The sequence below is a fragment of the Aegilops tauschii genome, chromosome 7 (assembly GCF_002575655.3).
Source record: "Aegilops tauschii subsp. strangulata cultivar AL8/78 chromosome 7, Aet v6.0, whole genome shotgun sequence".
Taxonomy (NCBI): Eukaryota; Viridiplantae; Streptophyta; class Magnoliopsida; order Poales; family Poaceae; genus Aegilops; species Aegilops tauschii.
The window spans coordinates 3736121-3760816 of NC_053041.3; the positions used below are offsets into that span (position 1 = coordinate 3736121).

At 43.9% G+C, this 24696-nt stretch overlaps 4 protein-coding genes across 9 annotated transcripts; 1 reads left to right on the forward strand and 3 right to left on the reverse strand.

Annotated features, from left to right (window-relative positions):
* Window positions 1-264: 264 nt before the first annotated feature.
* LOC109745824 (disease resistance protein RGA5) lies at window positions 265-4654 on the reverse strand. 5 transcript variants are annotated; one of them, XM_040396737.3, is made up of 5 exons: window positions 4470-4654; window positions 3523-4360; window positions 1041-2957; window positions 891-945; window positions 265-538 (listed from the first exon to the last, which is right to left on the reverse strand). In XM_040396737.3, exons 2-4 carry the CDS (start codon window positions 4335-4337, stop codon window positions 924-926), a joined length of 2754 nt encoding a protein of 917 aa, XP_040252671.1. In that variant the 5' UTR covers window positions 4338-4360; window positions 4470-4654; the 3' UTR covers window positions 265-538; window positions 891-923. The 5 variants fall into 5 exon arrangements, with proteins under 5 accessions (XP_040252671.1, XP_073361016.1, XP_073361017.1 ...); XM_073504915.1 differs by having other exon boundaries at window positions 3523-4390; window positions 4470-4645; XM_073504916.1 differs by having other exon boundaries at window positions 3523-4397; window positions 4470-4645.
* Window positions 4655-5648: 994 nt separating this feature from the next.
* Window positions 5649-10969, reverse strand: LOC109745795 (uncharacterized). 2 transcript variants are annotated; one of them, XM_020304909.4, is made up of 15 exons: window positions 10494-10969; window positions 10115-10396; window positions 9810-9989; window positions 9577-9712; window positions 8874-9208; window positions 8354-8483; window positions 7769-7903; window positions 7450-7494; window positions 7282-7361; window positions 7087-7183; window positions 6584-6673; window positions 6443-6490; window positions 6299-6364; window positions 6052-6220; window positions 5649-5972 (listed from the first exon to the last, which is right to left on the reverse strand). In XM_020304909.4, the coding sequence occupies exons 1-14, from the start codon at window positions 10922-10924 to the stop codon at window positions 6056-6058; spliced, it is 2220 nt and encodes a 739-aa protein (XP_020160498.1). In that variant the 5' UTR covers window positions 10925-10969; the 3' UTR covers window positions 5649-5972; window positions 6052-6055. The 2 variants fall into 2 exon arrangements, with proteins under 2 accessions (XP_020160498.1, XP_045087734.1); XM_045231799.2 differs by lacking the exon at window positions 7450-7494.
* A 73-nt stretch (window positions 10970-11042) lies between these two features.
* On the forward strand, window positions 11043-13098 carry LOC109745826 (uncharacterized). Its single transcript, XM_020304934.3, has 2 exons — window positions 11043-11174; window positions 11889-13098. Exon 2 carries the CDS (start codon window positions 11918-11920, stop codon window positions 12824-12826), a length of 909 nt encoding a protein of 302 aa, XP_020160523.1. The 5' UTR covers window positions 11043-11174; window positions 11889-11917; the 3' UTR covers window positions 12827-13098.
* A 5108-nt stretch (window positions 13099-18206) lies between these two features.
* LOC109745828 (NAC domain-containing protein 7) lies at window positions 18207-22827 on the reverse strand. The gene is made up of 5 exons (XM_020304936.3): window positions 22379-22827; window positions 21981-22157; window positions 20247-20446; window positions 19820-20094; window positions 18207-19695 (listed from the first exon to the last, which is right to left on the reverse strand). The coding sequence occupies exons 3-5, from the start codon at window positions 20410-20412 to the stop codon at window positions 19126-19128; spliced, it is 1011 nt and encodes a 336-aa protein (XP_020160525.1). The 5' UTR covers window positions 20413-20446; window positions 21981-22157; window positions 22379-22827; the 3' UTR covers window positions 18207-19125.
* Window positions 22828-24696: the final 1869 nt, after the last annotated feature.

The following is a 24696-nucleotide window of genomic DNA, read 5'->3' on the forward strand; positions in this document are numbered from 1 at the left end:
CCCCATATACACATCGAACCCCCTAAATCAAAAACCAAAATTCCAAAGAACAAGACACACACACGCGCAAGCACGACCTCCAAAACCAAGACCCAGGATACAAACCCAAACGACACATGCCAAATAAATGGTAACAAAACCCCAAGACCCTCTTTTAGAATTCTTTTTGTCAGTGAACAACGAAGCAACAGACTACTCAACCCTCAAAACAAACTTTTTTTTGTGTCTGTTTTTTCCATTACTACAAAAGGCAGAGAAACAATCTTTTTTTGTGATTTTCATTTTCTTTTATTACAAAAGGCAGTAAAACGAACAAGCATTTTTTTAATTTTTTATTCTGCTAAAAAAAGAGAACATAGCAAAAAAAACACTTGTTTTTAGTTTGTGCGGCTTTTCCATTTCTTGCAAAGATAGTAAAATAAGTAGATGTTTTTTGTGTTTTTTTCCTTTGCTTAAAAGACAATAAATAGAGCAAAAAAACGGAAGCCTCCCAATCCCCTTTCTTTTTCTGCGGTGATTTGTTAACACTGCTGCCCGCCTGCATAAATGGAGTAACTCTCAGAAAATGTATTTGTGGAGTATCAATGGTTACTATTTAAAACAGTGAAAAAATAGCACGCTATAGCGTCCTGAGCAATATCTCGCTAAATAAATCGATGTACAATGTCTCTCTAATAGCGTATTTTAAGGGCCACGCTATTTTGTCATAGCATGTTATTTTCTTTCATTGATTTAAAATGATGAGAAAAATAGATGTATCGTGCGTGCAGATTCGTAATTGCTTTCTTTACAGTTGATTGGCAGCTCCTTTTATTTAATCTTGCCTAAAAAGAAAAAAAAAACAAGGTGCAGATAAATACTCTACTTAGATATATAGGGAGTGTACGTACCTTGTTTCGTGGAGGTGGAGTTGTATGGCTAGATTAGCTCAATCGATGTTTTAATCTGGGAAAAAAAGGAAAAGGAGATCTGTGAGATACACGGGTAGCGCTGCCCATGGAGATGAGCACTGAGGAATAAATAAATATACACTTGGTTACCTCCGACGCCAGTTCTCTGTAGCCCTTGGTATGATAGAATGCTCGACACGGTTGGGAAGCATATCCATTGCACGCTTCGCCGTATTCTCAGCCTTCTTCTGGTCCACGTCCGCACGAGGGGCATATAAAGTGACGACGACTCGCTTAAGCAAAGGGAGGTTCCCTAGGCTAGCAAAGTCAAAGCCAAAGCTAATGCCATCATCACTGGACTGTGCTACCACCTCAAACTGGAGTGATTCAAGGACCGGCATATCCCCCTCTTGAAACGAGTCAAGCGTTGCTTCTGTCCTGAAGAACCTCAGCTTGGGGAACGCACCAATGGTGTCATGGTGGAGAGTTGACACCGTCTCCAGCTTGAGGGCAACAAGCTCTCGAAAACTTCCAAAGACCTCCAGTTCTGGACTGCATACATGCAGTTTTAAATGGGACAGGTTCGGAAGAAGCGAGGGATTGATCCTCGCCACCATCCCAGGTTCTAGGTAGGACATGTGTAGAACACGTATTTGTGGAGACAGAACAATCCGTTCCCAGGGGTTCTCTTCGTGACTGGAATCTCTACACCCGAGAAAAAAATCAATGTCTATGACTTGGATCTTGCTCAGTTTGGCTACAGACTCGGCCCAACTATTCATTCTGCTACCACCATATACATATACGCTTTTAAAAATGTGGAGCTTCCTCAACTCTGTCAGCTTGCCCAGCTCTGTCACAAAGTTGGAGTGCCCATGAACTCGTCCTAGGCACAGCTCTTCCAGAGATGTCAAATTTCCGATCCAGTATGGCACTTCAATGTCTGTTTCGCAGATGTTCAAGCACTTCAGTTCACTTAATCGACCAATACTCTCTGGAAGTTCACTTATGCTATTTCTACCCAAGTCCAATACCAGCAACAACTTCAGATGTCCTATTTCCTTTGGGAGCTCACTGATACCAATCCTCCCTAGTTTGAGGTGCCTCAAGTGAACTAACTTTCCAACATGCTCAAGCTTATAGCTACACTTATCCAAAGTGTCATTGCCTTCCAAAGCTAGGACACGCAAAACTTGAAAGCATGAAAGTGATGGCAACAAATCAACACTGCACATGGCATTAAATGACCTTGCTTGTAATGTTGACGTGCTAGCCAGGGGCTGGGCTCTACGATGAACAACTAGCCTACGAGCATTGCAATGTGAAGTTGTATATTGCTCCTTACTATCCAATACAGTAACAAACTTTTCCTCCTTCGACAATAGGCATATCATATCAACCATCATGTCATGGACACGACACCCAGTTATGATGCCAATATGCTCATCTCCCTCTACCGCCATTATCATGCTTTTGTTCACCAGCTCGTTGAAGTACCTCTCACCAATCTCGAATAGTCCTACCCCTGGTTCCTCATGGATAAAACCTTCGGCGATCCACTTCCATATCAAACTATCTTTTTCGATCAGATGATCTTCAGGATATATGCTCAGATACAATAAGCAAGTCTTGAGGTGACAAGGTAGATCATAATAGCTAAATAAAAGTATTTTCCTCGTGTTCTCCACGTCTTCATTTTCTTCATGCCCAAAACCAATTGAAGTGTATACCTTAGACCAAAACTCCACAGGTTTACCAGCAAGCAAACTAGCTATTGTGATTATAGCCAATGGTATACCACCACATTTATGTAAAATTTTATCATATACCACTGCTGGAAGATGATTATTCCATTCTATTGCAGCACAAGATAATCTTCTATGAAATAAATCCTTGGATAAATCAAGAGAAAGTGGTTGTAGCTTGTATACTTCACTGGCCATTGTGGCAACTTCGAGTGTACGAGTAGTTGTGATTATCCTGCTTCCACAATTGTTACACACCAAAGCGGTCTTGACCAGCTCCCAAGTTTTTTTATCCCATATGTCATCAGTGACAATCAAGTACCTGTCATTGCCATCCATAGCGCAAGGGATATAACAGATTAGTGGAAATATTTTATAGGGCCCCTAAGTATTCAAAATATCTTTAAAATGAGGATGCATGCATGTTAGCCTACTTGTTGAGGAATCTAAAGTTGCATTGTTGAATCAGGACATGGAGGGGGCTAGGAGAGAGACATGTATGCAAGTGCGGAGTTTAATTCCATTTCATCGTCCAAAATTATAGTTTTGATTAACACATTTCCCAATCTAGATTCTTTCAACTATTAGATATATTTTTGAATTGACATCAATTGTAAGAAATTCTAGAATATATGAAACAACGATGAAGATTCGACGGAAGTCCAACCCAAATTATGCGCGAGTAGAAAAACCTTGATACAATACATTATTATGCGCATACAAGTACACATTTTTTGCAAAATACACAAGAGTGATGATAGGACATCGAAACCCTCATCTTATAATATGTCTCAAACCAATTGTTCTACTCATTTCTTCTCAGGATTGACGCTATTCTCCCCCATTTACTATTTGATGTATCTGAAACTACATAAAAGGGTGCGTACCTTTTGTTCTCGAGTAATCCTTGGAGTTTGTTGATTAGCTGTCTTTCATCGAACTCCGGGTACTTTTGGCCGTCAATTTCAAGGAGTATGTCATTGAGAACTTTCTTCACGCTAGGGTTCCGTCCAACCGGAACAAAAGCACAGCAATCAAATTGCGCTTTAAGCTTATCATACACTGCTTTGGCAAGAGTTGTCTTGCCAAGGCCTCCGAATCCGAAAATAGAGAGTATCTTGAGTTGCTTGGACGCATCAGCATCCCCATCACTCATCATCTTGGTTAGCTCATTCAACGAATCATCAATACCAACGAGCTCTTTCTGGTCCTTGTATAAAGCCAATAGGCGAGGGTCAACCGTGGTTGCGCCAACAGGATTAGCAACCACGTCGTCGACCCTGTACCTATCACGTCGGTCAGCCGCCTCCTTGACGCGGACTTTGATGTCTCTGATCTCATCAGAGATCTCATGGCGAGTCTTGCTCTTGCTGAACAAGTTCCCCATCTTCTTCATGAGCTTCTTGAGTTTGTGTGGCTTGATGGCTGGCTCAGCTCCCTCGACGCGCACCAGGAACTTGTCGACGACGTCCTCCATTCTGAATGACAAGTCCCTGACTTGGTTGGCCCAGAGCTTGACCTGCTCGTCGAGCTGGTCTCGCGGCACGCCCCCAACCTTGCGGAGGGCAGCATGCATGCTCTCCAGCTCTCTCTCTAGATACTCAACATCTTCCTTGACGCCCGTCTGGAGCTTGTACTCCTCCGTGAGGAGTTGGCCAAGCTTGAGGAGGAGGCTGCCCATGGCCCCCGTCGCGAGGTCCATGGTCGCTCTCAGCAGCTGGGTTGCTGGAGAATATGCTGCTATAGGCTGCAGATCTACTTGCTGCTGTTGGATTTGAGAAAGAATCTATCTATGAGAAAATAGAAGGAGATGGGGATTTGGGAGGGGACTCACCTCATGCACTTGCAGACTTGCTCGTGGACTAGGGGAGGAGCAATTGAGAGGAGGAAGAAGACCTGGACGCGACCCGGGGGGGGGGGGGGGGGGGGGGGGGGGGGGGGATTGGGCAACGGGGCTCCAGATCTATCCTTAGAACTGGGCCTCTCCCTCTCCCTTCGCTGCTGGGCCCCGATCCCTATAAAAAATAATTTCGGCTTTTGAAAAGGGGTGGCCACAACTAAATGATTTTTCTTCTTTACCTCAAAAAAAACAACTTGGCATCCCAAGACATGTTCAAACATACTCCCTCCGTAAAGAAATATAAGAGCGTTTAAATAATTAAAGTAGTGATCTAAACGTTTTTATATTAGTTTACAGAGGGAGTACAGTAGTTCTTTTATTGCACATCTAAATCATGACACCTCTTTCAGATCTGAATTTATGTTGTTTCTTTCTTCAGTTAGGTAGCTGGCTATTCTTATCAGTTGGGTGGGCCATTTGGGGCACAAGAAACCCAGCCGAACCTCCCTGTACAGATAGATGCAGGGGAATTTGAAAAGCAGGGCTTGCCATGGTTAGTTATAAACGGTGCAACAACTAAATCGTATCATGAATTGCAAGCATGGCTCAAGCCTTGAAGGCTCTCTATTTTTATCTTTTGTTATTTACCTTCATGTACAGACATTTGAAAATTTACAAGCGGTAGGATAGTTACTGTTTTCCCTTGAAAAAACAAGTTCAGAAGAGTCTCCTTTTTTCCTGGAAAATTCACAAGAGTATGTTTCCTTCAACTTCTCCAATGCACAACTTGGACATTCACATCTGAATGAAACTTAGAGAGGAAATTATGGATGCTTGAAATTTTCTGAAAGTTCCAAATTCCTCAAGTCTGAGTTACTGCAAGTTTTAAAATTTCCCAAGTTCTAGAAATTCGAAAATTTGGAGCTGGATTTTCCAGAAGTTAATGGAAAGTTTGACCAAGGGATGACTTTCCCAAAAAGCAAATAACACCTGGTCGGAAATGGCCCACTGAGGGACTAACTGGCGGGTGACTGCCAATTAGCATCGCCAGACCAGGAGCTTAACCTTCTCTTCTCAACAGATAAAAAAGGAACCAGATCATCTATCAGCCGGCAAAAACCATGCGTAATTCTCGGTAAATTCCCCTTTGTGGCATGTATGGCACGCTGAACATTTTCCGAATAAATAGATATACCTCGAAAATATATACAAATCTTGGACTGAGCTTATGCACAAATTCATATCCTAGAAATTCCCACTTGTCTGCACACAGAGAGATCATATTGTCTATCAACAACTGCTATTCTCCTTGGCTCGAAGTTGGAAATGCAGAAGTGCCTTTTTTTTTGTGAAATTCGGTAGAATATTTTTCCTTCAACTTCTCCGGTGTACACCTTGGAGAGATCAAGCAAAATCAGAGGCCACATACTTGACTACACTGAGATTTTGCCTTCCGCTATACAAACAAAACTCGATTTGTAGCGAGGTTTCATCACCCTGCAGAACATACAGCATGAATCTTAGGCAAGCCCTTCCAGTTCAAAGAGCATCCTCCATCACACAATCCTTTACTAACCTTGCTATGTCTTATGCTCCAGCAGACTATCCCAGCGGCTTTTGAGGATCTCGTAAGCGTCTGGACAGGGAAGAGCTATTACAGAGGAGGAGCTGCCGTTAGTCGACAGCTCGACCACCAGACCCAACCGCAGCAGCGTCTCCATAGCTTTGTCGATAGGCATTTCAATCTACAAGGATATCAGAACCATGCTTAATGATTTCACGACAACCGCAGAATACATGAATAGAAGGTGTCGACTCCCAACCTTAGCATTAAACTTCTCATACATAAACTGTTCGCACATATCCCTGATGCTTGCGCGAGATGACACCTGCACGGATGGAATCAGGACAAGGAATCAGTAAATTAAATGTGACAAGTCTCAAGTAGTAAAAGCAGCAAGGCATACCTTATTTCTGCCAAGTAACATAGCATATGCCAGGAGTGCTTCTTTATACTGTACGAAAAGAGCAGATGAGGGGATTTTCTTGCTCAAATAGAGAGTCAAAATGCATAAAAGTTATGCTTTGGGCTGTTCATTAAATGTTACCTGTTGTTGCTCGGAAGCATCAAGAAGAAAGTAAACTGAACCAAAGCCACTTGCTAATGTCTTTTCGTAGAGCGTCTTATTGACCAAAAGCTGAGAAGAGGTATTGATGTCAAACAAACTATATCTTCTGTCGCACTGAGAAGCACATAAAAACCTTGGTTTCCTAAAGACATTAACTTAACAAGCTTTGCCATTTAAAATTGTATCATTGTTTTTATGCATGTACTCATGAGTCAGTACTGTTGAAGTGTATATGTGGATTTCCTAACCCTTTCCATCAGTTCGGACTATTGGTTGCGTTGGCTAGTGCATGAAGCTTAACAAGTAGTCCCTCTGTAAACTAATATAAGAGCATTTAGATCACTAAAGTAGTGATCTAAACGCTCTTATATTAGTTTACGGAGGGAGTACTAGCATACTAGCTATGTCTGTCCCCCTTTGCAAATCGAACCATATAAACACTTTCACTATTATGCAAATATAGATTAATATAAATGATCTACCTGGTATCTATCTCTGGTCTGTTTGTATCCCAGAGTCACACGGAACACGAGTATTGCAAGTGCAGTAAAAGCAGCTAGATCAAGAAGGAAAGCTGACCTGCATTACATACCATGGAAGAAATGCAAACAACGTTACTTGTTTTGAGAAAATAAGAAATAATTCTCTAATATTACTGATGCAAACTACATACTTACGGAGATGAGGCTAAACTCTCAAATTTGTAGTTGACAACATATGCCAACAATCCTATAACGGTAGCTATATCAAGCCTTACCTGTATTAAGGAAAATGTTATCTCAACAACCCAAAGTGCAGGAGTGAAAAATGAAAAGGAGAAAACAAAAGATTCAAGAGGGAATTACTGTATCAAGGATGCGGAATGACAACTTTTTGTGAGGGAAAACCACCTGTAGACAAGCGTAATTACTATGATATTTAGCACTATTCTCTTAACGCAGAAGATATACATTTCTCTTGTGTTTTCTCGAAATATAAAGTACTATGATGCTAAATATATTCTTAATAGTGCATAGGCTTTTGGATGCACCGTCAGATTGTCAGTACTGAAATCTGCATTGAAGAGTTTGTCCAATTTTTTCATCTTAATAATAGATAGAGACTATGAGCATTGTACTTTAGATGTAGGTAAACCAAATGTGCCCATGAGACTGATGCACTTACTGGCAGATCTGGGATGGGTATTTTCTCGTAAATTTTCAATTGCGGCGGCAGCATCTGCATCTCAGAGCTCTCCTTCTCATTACTTTGAGCAGAATCATCGGAATAAAGTATGATCAGTTCTTCGAATGCTGGTTCCTGGCAAATAACTAAATGGAATTATGTCTCTTCGTTGCAGACTATTTTGATAAAGTAACATTTATGTAGCTTATGAGCATCCCAAACCCACGGTAAGTACAAAGAGAATAACAGATAATCATCTGAATATTGTCAGTTTGCAGCTAATGAAAAAATGTCTCAGACATTTGGGGAAAATGTTGTGTCCATGATTTGTTTACATTTAATTATTTCTTATGCTTATGCTTCATCACGCAAGGTCCTTCATGGTCATATATGAGACTACAGAGTGCAAGCCAGTTCTATTTGCACATGAAGCAGGATTCGATGATATAATAGTGCTCGAAGCTTCAAACCACTCTACCCTCTCTTTTTCACACAACATGGTGAATACTTCACAATCATAATATAAATAGTCATGTTCATAACCTACTGGTAAGAGAAGGTGTTCAGATATCAAATACCAAATACCTGGAGAGTAGACTTGGCAAATAAAATGCCAAAAGAAGCTTTTATTATCTCCCAAATATTGTTGTCACAAGCTTCTCTGCTTGCTGGCTCCCATATGTTTGCAAGGGTAATTCTAGGCAGAAAATTTGGCCTGAAGCAAAAGCAGAATATACCTCATAAATTCATAAACATATAGCGGTCAAGTACCAAATATGCACCCCAAATAAACGAGGAAAACCCTGTAGTATGAATTTTAATGTTGATTATATCGCATTTCAACGATACTAATATACATAGGAAAAGAAAGAAACCGATAAATACGGGTGACAGCAATACTTCTGGGGTTCTTGTGGCATAGAAGGATGTACGCAAAGGAAAATAAGAATTTATAATTAGCAAGTGGTTATGAGGTTATATACTTACAGTCAAACCCTGGTCTCCGCTAGTACTAATGCTAGATTTGCCTAAGTTCATATAAAGCAGAAGCAAAGATGTGCCCCTAAAATAGCATACGAAAACCAGCATCTACTCGGAATCTAACCTCACATAGCCTTCAGATTGTTTTGCTTCAGTATCAGATTTCAGTGTTGCCTCTGGTAGAGAAGGAATTAATCCTGTCCATGTAAGCACTCTTCTTAGGAGTCTGCCACGAGGACCGACAGGTGAAAGAAATCCTTCATAACGAGAGACTGCCCTCTGTGCAGCAATCCAAATAGGAAGATCCGCATCTGGTAATTGATCTGGCGTAAGGTTGCCCCGAGAATAGTTTTCTATCAGCAACAGTGAGTTCTCTGCATAAGTCTGCTCTTTCAGCCAGAGCTTCAATTTGTCAATCCAGATCTGAAATCCCGGGCTCCCTGTCGATTTTTTCAATGCCTGGTATGAACTAAAATAATCACATACAATTAGCTAAGAGTGCGGTACAGTCATGCTGAATCATAGAAATGACAGGTATAGCAGTCATTATGAGTTCAGACAAGAGAATAATACGTGAATATCAGTGTATTTGGCGTTATTTAGCCATGTTAGGAAATTCGCTGCATAAATTACCACAGTATATTTATGCTATCCTAAGTTGAATATTCTTGACAGCGCAGTTCACAACTATCTAAGGGAATACATGTATAACTAAATTCAGTCAGAGTGCGACTGAATGAGTTAAGTTGGAATGTGATTAAATGAGAGGTGAGCAAGACATACAGAATGCAATCAAATGGACTGTCATGAGGGGAAGATTGACTGACCTCATTGGTCCATTTCCCCAGGTTCCCCAAGGGTTTGGAAAGGCTGAAGAAAATATTCTGCAACAGTTTCGACTGCAGGTAATCAAGTTTCTCTACCAACAGTAGGCCCTTCTGGCTCTCGGTCGAATACCCACGCCTGCCAAGGTCAAGAATTAGTCGTACCACAGGAGCTCCATTTCCCTTTTGCGTATATGCAACAGACTACAAAGTCACAGGACCAAATTAAAACTCACCGGAATATGATGGCATTAGACTCGGCTGCCTTCTTCCAGTCGACGTAAACTGGCAGCGTCAGGAGGTAATCGCTGTTGAGGGAGTAGGTCAGGAGCAGGTCCTGGGCAGAGAGCTCTTCAAACTGTGCGTTGCGCAGGAGGTTCATGAAGGCGCGCTGGAAATGGGTCGCAAAGGCAACCCTTTTTGTGATCATCACACAAGCAAGAACCATGGTTAGCTAGCTAGTAGTGGCAGTACCAATTTCAATTGGTTGAGCAAGTATATAAGTGTAATAACAAAAGAGGATTAGAGTGGATTTTAGTACCTGGTGGGAGATATGGGAGCTGGATCCGGTGATAAGCCGAGCAGAGTCTTCCAGTCCAGGCTTCTGGAGAGAAACGACATCCTGTCGTCGTCGTCATCGCCGCCGTCCTGGGACATGCCGAAGAGCCCGGAGCCCCTGCCGTTCATCGATGACGACGCCCGGTTGCCGCCGGAGGCTTTGCCAGGCCCCTTCTCCTCGTCCTCCTCGTCCGGGAGCATGTAGTAGGCGCGCATCTGCTCGAGCGTCTCCTTGTGCTCCGCGTGCAGGACCGCGTCCAAGCACCTGCAGGGCACCAGCAAGGCCGTGTCAGTTCCCCCCATTCTATCTACACATGCCGATCTTTTTTTAGCGGAGGAGGGGCGCGGGAGTGAGTACTGGCCTCGCGAATCGCCTGAAGTCTTCGGCGGCGGTCGGGGAGGGGAAGAGGGAGAGGGCGGCGTCGAGCAGCGCCGCCTTGGGGACGGCGATGTAGCGCTGGCGCGGCACGTTGATGCCGCCCCCCTTGTCGTCCCCATCCTTCCCCCCGTCGCGCGTCTGCTGCTCGTGTTCTTGCTGCTCGCCGTCGACGGTGGCCGCGCAAACTCCGACGCCGTCTTGGGAGAAGGGGGGATCGGGATCGGGGCCGGCGTCGGCGCGGAGGGGCTCGAACTGGACCGGCGAGAGGTTGCCGACGGAGCAGCGGGCCGCGGTGGAGAACGAGGAGGGTATGGGGATCCTACTGGTGTAAGACGGCGCCGGCGCCGCGGAGAAGGAGGGGATCGGGACGGCGGCGGCCGCCGGCGCCGGTCTGGCGCCGTGGAGCAGCAGCATCCCTTCGTTGGCGCGAACCAACGGAACGGAACGGGTGGCGCCCGAAGGATAACGCCCCCGCGGAGGCGCGGCCCGCCACGTGGGGCTCCCCCTGCTGGGCCCGTGGACGGAGCCCATCACCGGCCCAGCCGACCCGCACGAAAGGCCCGAGTCCAGCCGGCCGGCCACATCCAGCCCCAATCCTCCCCCTCTGCCCGTCTCCGGCGACCGTGATCTGCTCTGCTCTGCTCCGGTGGTCTCCGCCGCCACGGTATGCGTCCCTCCCTCCCCCTCTCCCTCGCCGAGCCGGGCCGCGCCTCCTCGTGCTTCTACCCTCGGCTCCGTTCTCCTCCCCTCAGCCAACCGCGCCGCACGCCGCCCCACTCCCGCTTGCGCCGCTGGCCGGCGCCGGCGCGCGCTCCTCTCCTTGCCCCCCGCACCTGGCCGCCGTCTTCGGTGGCCCGCCGCCCTCGGCCAACGCCCCCAACGGATCTGTAGCTAGCTCCTCTGCTAGTGCTATCTGTATTGCATTACTGAAACCGGTTGCTAGTGATTACTAACGAGTCCAACAAAATTGGTCCATTCCTGTTACTGAGTAGACACTTTGCTTGCTGCTAACTCACAATTTCCCATCACCATGTGATGTAGGACAACGCCAATTCTAGAACCGACTGCACAGCAGTTCCAGTTGCATTGTATTGTGGGCTAACTGAACCCAGTTTCGGGATCTCAAATACAAATAGAGGCCCCCATTTTCACAAGTTCCACGACGCAATTTTCATTCAGGCTAGCACTACATAATGATATTACCCTGTTAGGTGAATCACATCTTTTCTTAGACTGCTAGGCCAAAAACAATCAGGCTGTTATGCTTTGCTTGCCAGTTTGCTTTGCCAGTACCTGTCCGGCGGTTCCATCCACCGATCCTGTCATACATGGTAGTACATCTGGCTTGATAATCTTCTGCATTTCCTCTACATTACAGGAACTTAATACACATCTGCCGCAGAACCCATGAGCAGGGGCGCCGCGGCGACCGGCAGCCTGCGGACGGCCCTCTCGTACTGCGTCCAGCAGGTGCGCAGCTACGACTACCACAACTACCTCTGCCTGCTCCACCTGCCGCCTGCCATGCGCAAGGCCGCGTTCACCTTCCGGGCCTTCAACGTCGAGACGGCCAAGGCCATGGACGTCGTGTCCGACCCCCGCAAGGGCCTCATGCGCCTCCTCTGGTGGAAGGATGTGGTCGACAAGGTCTGCGCCGGCAAGAAGGTCGAGCACCCCGTCGCGCTCGCGCTCTCCTCGGTGCTCTCCGAGCACAAGGTCAGCAAGCACTGGCTCAAGCGGTCGCTGGATGCCAGGATCAACGACGGGAACCGGGACGAGGACGCCATCCCTGAGAACGTCCCGGAGCTGGAGAGGTACGCGGAGGACACCCAGTCGACCATCCTGTACATGACGCTGCAGGCCGGCGGGATACAGTCCACTGTTGCTGACCATGCCGCCTCGCACATCGGCAAGGCGAGTGGGCTGCTGCTGCTGCTCAAGGCGCTGCCTCACCACGTGAGCAAGCAAGGGAAGATACCGTACATCCCGGCGAGTGTAGCCGAGGAGTGCGGGCTGCTTGCGCGGGAGGGTGGCCGGACAGAGGTCAGGATGGGCGACGCGTTCCCGGATGCAGTTTTCAAGGTTGCGTCTGTTGCCGAAGCTCACCTGCAGAAGGCGCGGGAGCTGGCCACGTCTGTGCCGGCAGAGGCGGTCCCCGTGCTCCTCCCAGCCGTGCCGGCCCAAGTCCTTCTGGATTCCCTGCGACACCGCGAATTCAATGTCTTCGACTCGCGCTTGTCCAGTGGAGTCCATGGCATATCCCCTCTGTGGTACCAGCTGAAGCTCAACTGGCACGCGTGGCGAAACAAGTACTGAATTCATCCATGCCGTGTGAACCGTGTTTGTTGAAAGCGCGGGTCAGCATGCGTTTTAGCCCAGACTAAACCTGGGGTATCCATTTACGGGAATGTAATAAGCTTGATGATGAAGAAAAGCTCTGCTACCTGCTCCAACTGGCTGTTTCTGAGCAATTTTGATGTAGCTTCCTTTTTCATTGGATACATGCTTTGTTGAGGGTTGTTTGTTTCGTTTGTATTCGAGTATCGACATGAGGTGGATGAATGTTATCTGTTGAGCTTGTCCTTTCAGTTGTTCCTTGCCCAGATTGTTCCAATACAAGGGGGGTCGATGGATCCTCTGGGATGTGGGGCTTGATTTGTTGCACTGCCATAGTTCAATATTCAGTGACCTCTGTTGCAGGAAGAGAACCCAAGAGAGAAAGGGTTAGGCAGCTACTCTGAGATGACTTGACAAGGATATGAACCTGATGCTTTAACTCCATTGGTGCAAGCTTCAGATGTGCGGCGCCCACTATGAAGGCATAAGCAGAAGTCATGATCACCTTCATTTCGATCTCAGATTTTCAGGTAATGCAGATATGTGTGGTTAAGGATCTACTCATATGTCTTGATTGCCGTATAGGTACTGTGAATTCAGTTATAAGATAATCAGGCTGGCTAACATTTTTTTTAGCATATTAGAATACTACTCCCTCCGTTCCGAATTACTTGTCGCAGAAATGAATGTATCTAGATGTATTTTAGTTCTAGATACATCCATTTCTGCGACGAGTAATTTGGAACGGAGGGAGTAGTTGCTAATGATTTGGTATAGAAAAATTCTTGCAAGCAATGTCATTGCATAAAGAAAAGAAGTTCCTCATTGTATCAGAAACTAGTGCCTATCTCAGCCTCATATTTGGCTTTCAGCAACTTTTTGTTTGACTTCCTTATCAGTCACAGTTAGGTACGACAGCACATCTCACTTTTCTCTATGATGTTTCTGTTTACATATTATTATGATCTAAAAGGAAACAAATAAAATGAGGTTGGCTGGTGGTTCTGATCATGCTCCTTGCACGGTGCTTCAGCTGTTGTTGGATTCATTGCTCCCCTGTTTCTCTTACTATTTCCTTTACCTTCTCTGGTGACTGAATTTTTACAGGTTGGTCCAAAGTCCAAATTTGCAATCAATTTGCGAAATACTTTACTCTTGCTGCAAAAACCTTAATGTTGATGTGTCAGCAACTGTTTGACCTGCTGTTTATTGCCTCCTTTTTATGCAGCCTTTCTTGACGACAAAATATATTCCCACAATTATTTACATTGCAGCTTTTCGCTTCTTTTGACAACCAGAACTGCTGTAAAGTTTGACAGTTGTATTACCATTTACCAGTCAACAGGATGTGTCTTGGGAAACATTGGCGGATGAGTGAAAATGTTCCCGAATGTCACGCAACTATGGAAGTGCTTAACTTTCCGAGGGCATTAAGAATAAATGGATAACACATATTGTTTCCTATAATTTCCTATAATCTGGAGGGTATGCAACATCTTGTGACAGTTAGTCTGCAGTTTGAATTACAGCTCAATGAAATCTCTTGCATATATATCTTTTTTACGTTTGAAGTGCTACATGAAATATCTTGCATATATATCTTTTTTACATTTGAAGTGCTAAATGAAATCCCAAGTATTAATAACAGGGAGTCGATCATGTAACTTGCAATAACTTGAACCAACTACAACAGCAAAGAAGAATAAGATTTGCTGAGATAGAAAGTGCTTAGCTGGTCGGGTTTTTTTTATACAGCTATTAGTACTTGGTCAGGTTTGTTTGCACTGTTGGTGGATCGAATGGTGACTTATTTTTTGCTTCCCCCTCTCCCCTATGTCAAGGTAACTGACATGCCCTCTTAGTTCTCGTAGGAATGTGTTTTAATACTGTGGTTGCTTCATTTTGTCTTCTACTTTATGACCTGAGCAAATCCTTTCATTTAATGACTTTAGCTGCAACTAAACCCTGCTGTGCAATGCTGATGGTTATTATTATTAGTTTTGTCTGCAGAAAACTCTAGCTAAGTTTAGCACATCTAGTTCGGAAGGCACGTCCTATTTTATCTGATATCTCCTGAAATTGAAAAGGCTATGCATGTAGCTCTTGTCAAGGCAACTGAAACATATAGACTTAAACAACTGGCTATGCAACCACATCTTATTTGCCACTCTGAGGTTTGGATAAGTTCAGCACCACGCACGAGAAGTCAATAAAGTAAGTATGCAAGTTGCAAACCTTGGGGTTTTAGAGACAAACACCTGTGCTCAATGCTTAAAAGTAACTCAACATAGCCCTTTTTCCATTGGGACCTTCACCCCTGCCTTTTTTTCTGGGTGTTTGGTCCCTGGTGGAGTAAACAGCAATCACTGGAGGAAGAAGCATTGTCCCCTTGCTTGCTGGTTGGCTCCACACCACATGCATATGCTTGCTTTGCCCCTGCCTTGGTAGTAGTAGTATATTATTGCTTGCTCCTGGCTGGGCAATGGCCTTCATGTGTGGTTGGGTCTATGCCCAGCTCAACTCATGAGTGTACTGCATTTGCAGCTTGGTCCTGGGCGCTGTATGTAGGCATGCCGTGGTAATTTCCTGGCAAGGAACAAAAGGCAATTATTGTTGCATTTGCTGCCACTGTAGACGGTAGCGCGATCCCGGCAGCCTGGTTTCGATCTGGCCGAATCACTGACAGATTTTTAACTAGTACTGTTGTAACTCCACACAGGATATTTCAGCTTGTGCTGTTGTAGTTAACCATTCATGATATCAAATTTCATTTTAACCGAAGCTTTCAGAAACCCTGATAACAGCAAACAATGTTTGCAATTTATATGTAAACATACCGTTTAGATGTACTCTACTCAATATTTTTTCTGTAGTGTGTCACATAAGGAAACACATAGTAAATGTGATGTGCACTCACGCAGGCATGCAGGGCTTGACATCACCCAGGAAAAAGTAGAAATGGAGTATGCTTGCAATCTGGTAGCTTCTTCCTTAAGCTTTGGTCAAAGGTGAGGGGAACATGTGCTCATAAGCTCAATCATAGCACCATGCTATTACTAGTTTGGAGTTAAGACTAACCTAAGCTAATGGCATACGGAAAGGATCGCTTGCTAGTTCTTCTGGCTTCAGTCGGCCCGCATACCCCAGGTAGAGAACATATTGAGTTGAACTTTTTGTCTCTTTTGTTTTTTCTCTAAGTTCTACCCTATCCATGATTCTTGAATCAGATATTCCAATATTTCATCATTTTTGCTGTTCTACAGATATACATTGAAGCTGTTTGGCCGCGACAAATGAAAATCATGTGAAGCAAGCTGGACAATAGCAAGGAGCGGAAATGGCATCTTCATCTGAACTGGGCCGGTGGCCTGCCCTTTGGATCTCAGTGCTTCAACTAATTACTGAGACTGGAGGAATAAAATGGGGTGATCTTGGCAAATGGTGGATCTGCCACATTCATCATTCCGTGGTACACATGGGATGAGCACAATAATGATGTAAGTACCAGGATCGTTTTCCCTTCCATTGCATATAGCTTCTCAATTCCTTTCTATTTGTTTTGTGTGCATCATTGTTCAGACACTATTATATTTTGCACGCGAGAGATATGCAGTGTGAAAACAGCATAGTAGAAGGGAGGATTAATTAGGAAGATAGAACAGAAGGGCTGCTGCGTGCATGATGGGTCCTCACATGAGAGCTTTCACGCAGGCATCATTTTATCTTCCACTGCAAACAAACATCACCATCGCCCATCTGTCCCTCCCTCCTCACTTAATTATTCCCTCCCGCCCCGCCCCCCTCGTCTCACCCTCTCGAGTTCCTGCCTTTTCCACACCTTCTTTTCAACCTCATACACGCGCGCATAATTATATCATATTGTGTTCCCCCCGCTTTCTTCTCCTCTGACATTCCGGTCAGTACGCTTCATGCATGTGTTCCATCATGCCCGCTGCTTCGCACAAACTGAGCAGCATTGAGTGGTGAGAGGGGAGATTGCGGTGCGTGCATGGCTTGCGGTCAAGCATAGGGTTCGTTCTTGCATGCACTATATAAGCCAGCAGGCAGTCGGCCAGCCCGAAGCTAAGTTGGTGGGAGGCATGCATGTCATTGCTGCTCTTATGCGTGTTTGCCATCCTCTTAAAGCAGTGGCTGGGAAGCATGCATACATTCCCTGCTTCGCCGGTACCACTCAGGCCGCAAGGGGTCGCTGTCGATCTCATCCCGGCCGGGCTTTCTTGTCTCTAATGCTGTCATCTACTTGCTGCTTCAGCGTCATCCTTGGGCCATAATCACCAGCGCGTTATCTGTGGTAGGTGAGTTCCGTATATGCATTACTGTTCTTCCCTTATTGCTACGTCGTTGGTTAGCCTAGTTAATATCTCCGGGCTTGTGATTGACATTTACCTTTTCTTTTCATTCTTCTCCAGAAAGTCATTCCTTTACCTGTAGCTCTTTTTGTCGAAAAACACTTCGCCTTTGTGGCTCAGTATACGACCAGCCCAGGGCCCTAGATTATATGCTTTGCTTTTTAATCCCATTTCTTACCTTTGTAAGTTGCTGTTTGAATGTCTCATGAAACAAGAGTGACTGTTTTCCCTGAGTGGTAGAGCTATCCTGTTCCTATGAACACAAAGTACTTGTGATGTAGATAACTAGTTGGACAGAAGATTTTTGGTACCTGTCATTCTGTTAACATTACCTTCCATGCAGAGCTATATCTGAAGACATTATCACAGATACACATATATATGATGTCAAGTATATAGGTCATCCCTGTCAAATATATGATGTCAAGTTTAGTTAGTTCTCTTCTCTCTAGCATACCTATCCAACATCATATAAGCGGACTGTTCTGTATCATGATCTGGAGAAGTTCTTCCATATGCATGTCGGTTTTCTTCTCCACATATGTTTCTTATGATTGAAATTAAACGCTTTGTTGATCTAAGTTGTTTGGTTCTTTCGGGTCAGACTTTTAAATTTTCTTATTCTGCTCTGAGACTACTCATTCCCTGCGACTATGACGCCATGTTGAGTTTTCTGTTGTCTACATGTTTTTGGCGTCAGTTATTTGCTAGTACCCAGAATCGTAGCAGAGACCTACATTTCATCACTGATTCTGTGAGTTATTGCAGGACTTTGACATAGAGAATGCTTGGTCTATAAGTGTTTATTTATTTATTTAGGTAGGATCATAGCAGAGTAGAACATAGCCTGTATCGAACTAGATAAAACAATGTGAAGAACATGTGAGACTAATATTTCAGGCCCATCCATATATATATATATATATATATATATATATATATATATATATATATATATATATATATATATATATATATATATATATATATATATATATATGCACTCCAGGGACCTAGATAATTCTCTTGGTGATCCTCGTGAACACACATTGTTCAAGCAAGCTAGCTACCATTATACGTATACAATCAAATATACAGCATGCATGTAATCATAAATACTTCATCCCATAGCCCTTTGTTTTCTGTAAAAGAATTAGCTGATGATGAACTAAATGCATACTCACATGCATCCACATAGATAAGAAATGATGGCTCACCCTTCAGACCACAGAGGGAGAATGATTAGTCATACTTCTTAAGATTAAGTGTTTACGTTATTTACATCTTTGCCTAACTTATTTGAATGTAATATTATTGTCTTATGTGATCTAGTTATTCTGAACAATCTTTGCTAGATTAACTGGAAGATCTTCGCATTGTCATTTATACTTCTTAGCGTCTGTACATGGTTAAGTCTGCTGAATTTTTTTGTTCTCTGACATGTAAGGCTATGAGTATAAACATCTTCTTAACGGCAACAAATGTAGAAATAAATCTCTTGTTATAAAGATGAGCACTGTCGCTACGGTGTTCGAGCATATATATTGGCACAATTGTACATATCATTATCAAGTTCGTTGAAAGACCAACTGATTAAAATTACATAACTGAACCGTGTTGCCTTTTACAAATCATAATTCATGAAGCCTTTATATTCTCCATGATATTATTTCATATATATAGCAACACAGTGTGATATGTAATTGTATATTTAGTACAATGCCCCTGAAACACGTAAGCAGCACAACACTACACACAGCATATGTAATAGTCTTATTTACATGGCGTTATGTAACTCAAAATACTTATCTGTCCAATAATTGATATATGATCATCATCCTTATTGTAACTCCTTAATATAATAATTATAGATGGGATGCTAGTATATTCCATTGATGCCGCTGCTCATCATTTCCATGGATCAACTTGACTGCTCGATGTTGAGGTCGACGCGTAATCAGTTGCCAACTCTTGCGCCTTCTCGTTGAGCTGAAGAATGTCTCCTTCATGAGCATAATCGACACCCTTGGCCGCATCGTTACTAAGCTGAGACGCGACGAACTTGTCCAGAACTCTCCAGTCGGTGGCAGCTTGGTCGTCGACGGCATGGTCAATAAGTTGAACATGGTGGTGCTGGGCATGGTGCACATTGATTTGGTGATCGTCTGGCGATACCAAAAGAGAGTGGAAGGAAGAAGGGCTCTCTAGCTCGTGAGGAATGGTGTTGAGAACATGATGATGGTTTGGCATTTGGTATTGCAGCTTCAGCTCCCTCTTGTAGGTGCTGTTGAGCATCTGGAGGTGTTGTTCTTGCAGTGCCATGCTGTGGTGAGGCGGCATTCCTCTCATGGGAGAGTTGAGGTCATGCATGAAGGGCCCATCGTCATCGATGTACCAACATGGCGCATCATGGTCTAGGTCCCTTCTTGTTGTTGGTAATCTCTTCTTGAACACCCTGCATACTACCCACCCTTCTTCCTGAAAATTTGAAAATTAATTAGGCTATGTTGATTTGTAGAGCATCTTGCAGGTTTATATGTATGCGAGTCAAGATGGACAGAGATCAATGTATGTAAAGTGGAATACTATAGCTATAGCTTGCCTGTGGAGGGCCATTCTCATTGGTCTCGAGGCGGTACTCATGCATGATCCAGTCGGATTTCTGGCCATTGGGAGCTCTGCCCTTGTAATACACCAGGGTCTTCCTCATGCCAACCAGGCAGTGCTTTGCATAGATGGGTTTGTCCCTCCCCGTCGCCTTCCAGAAACCCGCCGCGGTAGCGCGGTTTGTCCGAGTCCCTGTCGGGTACTTCTTGTCCTTGTGGCTGAAGAAGTACCAGTCGCTCTGCTCCTCCTCAGGCCCTATCCTGCATTTCTCTGTACACAAATGAATGGTATAGAAGATCAGCAAAAACATACTATGTGGTCAAGGCTACACTAAGTTGTCATTGTACATTTTAATGTAAAAAAAGTTGTCATTGTACATTTAATTGGACTTCGTTAATTAATTGTGCATGTAATGTATATACCTTGGAGATCCCATGGCTCTATCTTGTAGAGATCAACATCCTTGATGACGTTTAGGTCGATCCTTCTGGACGCCACCTTCTTGCGGAGGTAGTAGTCCACGAGCTCCTCGTCAGTCGGGTGGAACCGAAAACCCGGAGGGACCTGCGGCTGTGTGTTGCTACCCATGTCGTCCGTTCAATTGACCGATGTATAACTATGCCTGCAAAATGTACGGAAATCTTTTTAATTACATAACTGTGGCGTGTGAGTAAAAACGAAGCATGCATGCAGTGCAGAGAAGATAGCAAAATATCAGATCAGGAAACATATTGCCCATCTATACATGTAGGCATGCATGCCTGTGTTAATTTAACTGAATTCGATGGAGATCGAGCAGGCAAGCATGCATGCCTAGATGTGTCTTGTGTGGGAAGCGTGCATGTGATAATGGACGGGTGAAAAGTAGTGGTAATGCTGGAGGAAAGCATGATCGTTTGTGTGACGCATGCATACTACACATGCCGAGAGGCACCACTCATTGCACCTTGTGGAATGTTCCCCGGCTTCTACTGCTCAAAGGTAGATCTCATCATACATGCATGTATGTATGTTTGTCCCTGATCTAGTTAGCTACTTGTATTTGCACTTGTATTAGTTTTTACATATAAGCACTTGTATTAGCTTAGGTCCCAGTCAAGGTGCTCATGCATCTATGATCATATGTGCTAGCTAGCTGGCTCTGGTGCACATGCTTTATGCCTGGATCAGATCTAAGTTGTAAGATCTATTTGGAGGAGACATTTAGCACCCATGGTGCATGGATGTGTATGTATAATGTTGCAAGTAAAAATACGCATGGTCATGTGCAAGGGAACATGCATGCATATACTCACTCCGTTCCATAATTCTTGTTGTGGTTTTAGTTCAAATTTGAACTAAAACCACGACAACAATTATGGAACGGAAGGGGTATATCCTTACTCATTTAATTACAAAAATTTCAAGTTTAAATAAAGTAGACATGCACACACATCATCTCAACATGCATGTACTTACACGATATACATCGATCAGTGTGTGTTATATATGATAATATGATCCCTTTCCAGAATAATTTACATGTATATGTACAAACTTATCAGCACAAAGAAATATCAAGCATAGATTATGTAGCGGAACAAAACACATCATATCCATTCTCCACAAGAAAATAAAACATACAGACGCACTATATCCATCCTCCACAAGAAAATAAAACACACAAACACAATATATAATTGGGGAGCTGAAAATAAAAGGTGATAGCAAGCTCGTAGCTCACACAAGTTTCGAAATCAAATATGTAAATGATATCCATATATGTATGTGCGCTAGATTGAACTTGGATTTCGTCAACACAAAAATTTACTCTCATGTGTACATATAGGTTTCGACAAATGATAAGTCCATATTGAAGAAGATGCAATCAATTAAATGTATGAAATTCTTGCGTCTATTAGTCTGCTAGTAATATACTCCCTCCGTTCGTATATATAAGACGTTCCGTTCCTAAATATAAGACGTTTTGGTAGTTCGAACTACCAAAACGTCTTATATTTAGGAACAGAGGGAGTATGTTGCATCTGTGATCAATTTTAACGTACTGTCAAACAGAACATCTCTACTTATCATATCATATATAGATAAGAGTTGATCTAGGGTTCCAGGGAAGACATGTTTTCAGGACAACTGAAATATATGTCTAGGTTTTATACCTTTGTTTGATCAATGGAGATCAGTGAGATGCGTGATGGAACCTTGTAGAAAGAAACCCAGAGATCTGTCTAGCTAGCTAGGGGAGCAGCAATACAATAGCTAGTAGACAGGGATGAGCTTTTTGTCTCGAGGCTTGTCTCTCTGATCTGCCTTTCTGATCCCTAATAACTCATTGTCTGGCTCAGATCCCAAGAAGAATGTCGACGACGACCACAGGGAAGAGCACGCGCACAACACAACAATAACAAACAACATCAGAAAAAGCTCACGGACCTTGAAGAATAACAAGACAAACTAAGAGCAACAAGAGATGAGGATGAATCTAGCTTAGCTAGCTCCTCTCAGAAGCACATGAAAAAGAAAACATCATCAAGGATCAGCTCGGTCGTACATATACCTGCTGCCTAGCCGCAAGTGTTCGTCGGTCGATCGATCTGCATGCACCCTCCAGCAGAGTTCTTGGCTGATTGTTGGCTGCTGCTTCTTCCTCCTCCACCTCCTTCCCTTGATCCTGCTCAGCGGGTAGCCGCTGCGGGGAGGAGAGGGGGAGGGGGCTGCAGGAGAGGAGGAGGAGGAGAGAGAGTGGGGGAACGGGACGGGAACGGGGTTGATAAATGTAAGGGGGCAGAACGGGATAGGATGATCAGACGAAGGAAAAGCTTAGCACAAGGATTGATTAATCTATGGCCGCCATGGATCGGTTGACAGGCAGGCAGCTAAAGGTAGTAACAAGATTAATATCCAACCATCAAGGCTAGGCAGCGATCGATCCGATGAACCGCGGAGGATCGAGCTGCCTGGCTAGGGTGAAAGGGAGGGCAATGGAGGTGGTGGCGAGTGAGTGAGGGAGAGAGAGAGAGAGAGAGAGAGAGAGAGAGAGAGAGAGAGAGAGAGAGAGAGAGAGAGAGAGAGAGGTGGAGAAGAAGAAGACGTAGCAGAACAGCGACCCCCCTGGGGCCCACACGCAATGCTAGAAAAGAAAGAGGGAAAGGGACCCGACCACCCACCAAACAAATCCCTCCCGTCCACCCTTGTTGCCTCGCGCCATCATTCCCCTCCTTTTTCACTTTCTTTCCATAAAATATCCCTCCAAAAGCCCAATGCCAATTTGCTACTGCTCCTCTCCTCTCTTCTAGGGTTTGTGGCTAGCTTGATCCATCCATCCATCTGCCTAATGCCTCCAAGTGTGATGGATACTATAGCTAGCACCATTCCGCTTCCTATGGCCATAAACCACAAGTCGCTCGTATATTTCGAGATTCAACTTTCACCATCAGTCTGTAGTCGAATAATGCGGAGGTTATGTATATGTATACCGCAAAATTTGAATCATCGAATATGCATTTGGAAGAAATTTAAAACGGTATGATCGGCTGGATACGCAACCCCCTTATATTGTGGGTTTAACCGTTGGACAAAGTTAAATCTCGAAACTCGGAATTTTAGGACCGGACTACGTAGTATGAAAAGAATTTGGGGGGTGTATCTTAAGGGTAGGACTTCGATCGGATATGTAAGTCTAGTCTTTGCAAGATAATGACATTTATACTCCTATCATGATGAGAACGGCTTTCGCCCGCCGTAGATCCCTCAAAATACTCATGTGATGAGTACTCGATCCGCCGCGCGATCTCATGTCTGCACACCGAAAGAGATGTTTTCGCGCCTTTACCGTGATCGAGATCCCTTTCTTAATTAGCTAGATCTTTTGTTTGAAACCAACGCCTCGAATTATCTTTCCCACACACACAAGAAACAACATTTGGAAATATCGTCGTTAACTTGCCTCCAATATCAACGACTATCTGCATTGACAATTGTTGGTATGTATGTTTATTTTTAAGAAGAAGAGTCTAATATAATTGCATGGTTCAATATGTGCCAAGTAGATAGAAAGCTAGGCATGCAGGTAGCAATCTCATGCGTGATAAGTGTTCATGTCCCTCCTCATTACATCCATCGTCGTCTCTGGCTATAGCTCCATCGTCATCCCACGTACCTGCCCTACCTAGGCTGTATGTGTAGAGCATAATGTGTGGGTCAAGCTTAGCCTGGGGGATGTAAATAATCATGTGCTTGTCCCTATGTATGACACTGATCATTAGTGATCATGCATGGTTCATGATCTACCCGGGCCGGCCGGCAGGTGCATTACAGCATTAGTTTGTACGTACACACGTAGAGTGATAGGAGAAGATGAAGACCACAAATGGCTAGAGCCCCATGTATATGGATAGGCATTCATACGGCAAACTTTGATCATATAGAGTTGATTGCCATCATTATTTCTATCAAAATGGAATTGCCGCGCCCGGCCTCTGCATACATGCAGCGAAATATTATTAGAACTGCAAGTATTACAACAGTTTAATCTTCACAAAATTTCTATTGAATTATTAAAAAAACTAAAAAGTATCATATATGTACGTAGAGTATGCAGTGAAACGTATGTCTGTGATGTTTTTTTAATTATGGCGATTTACTGCCTCTGCTATAACAACTGAATTACTTATTTACCTTTATTTCTGCACAAATTCGTGTATAGTCATATTCTGTAACAAAATTTGCATGCATGATCTTCGCTCCGTAAATTTGCATGTATATGCGATTTTATTTTTCAAATAATGTAGAACAACCTTGTAGGGACAACACTTTTATCATTCTAGAAACTAGTCGGCGGGTAAAGTGCTTCAAGATATGGTGTTTTTAGGGAAT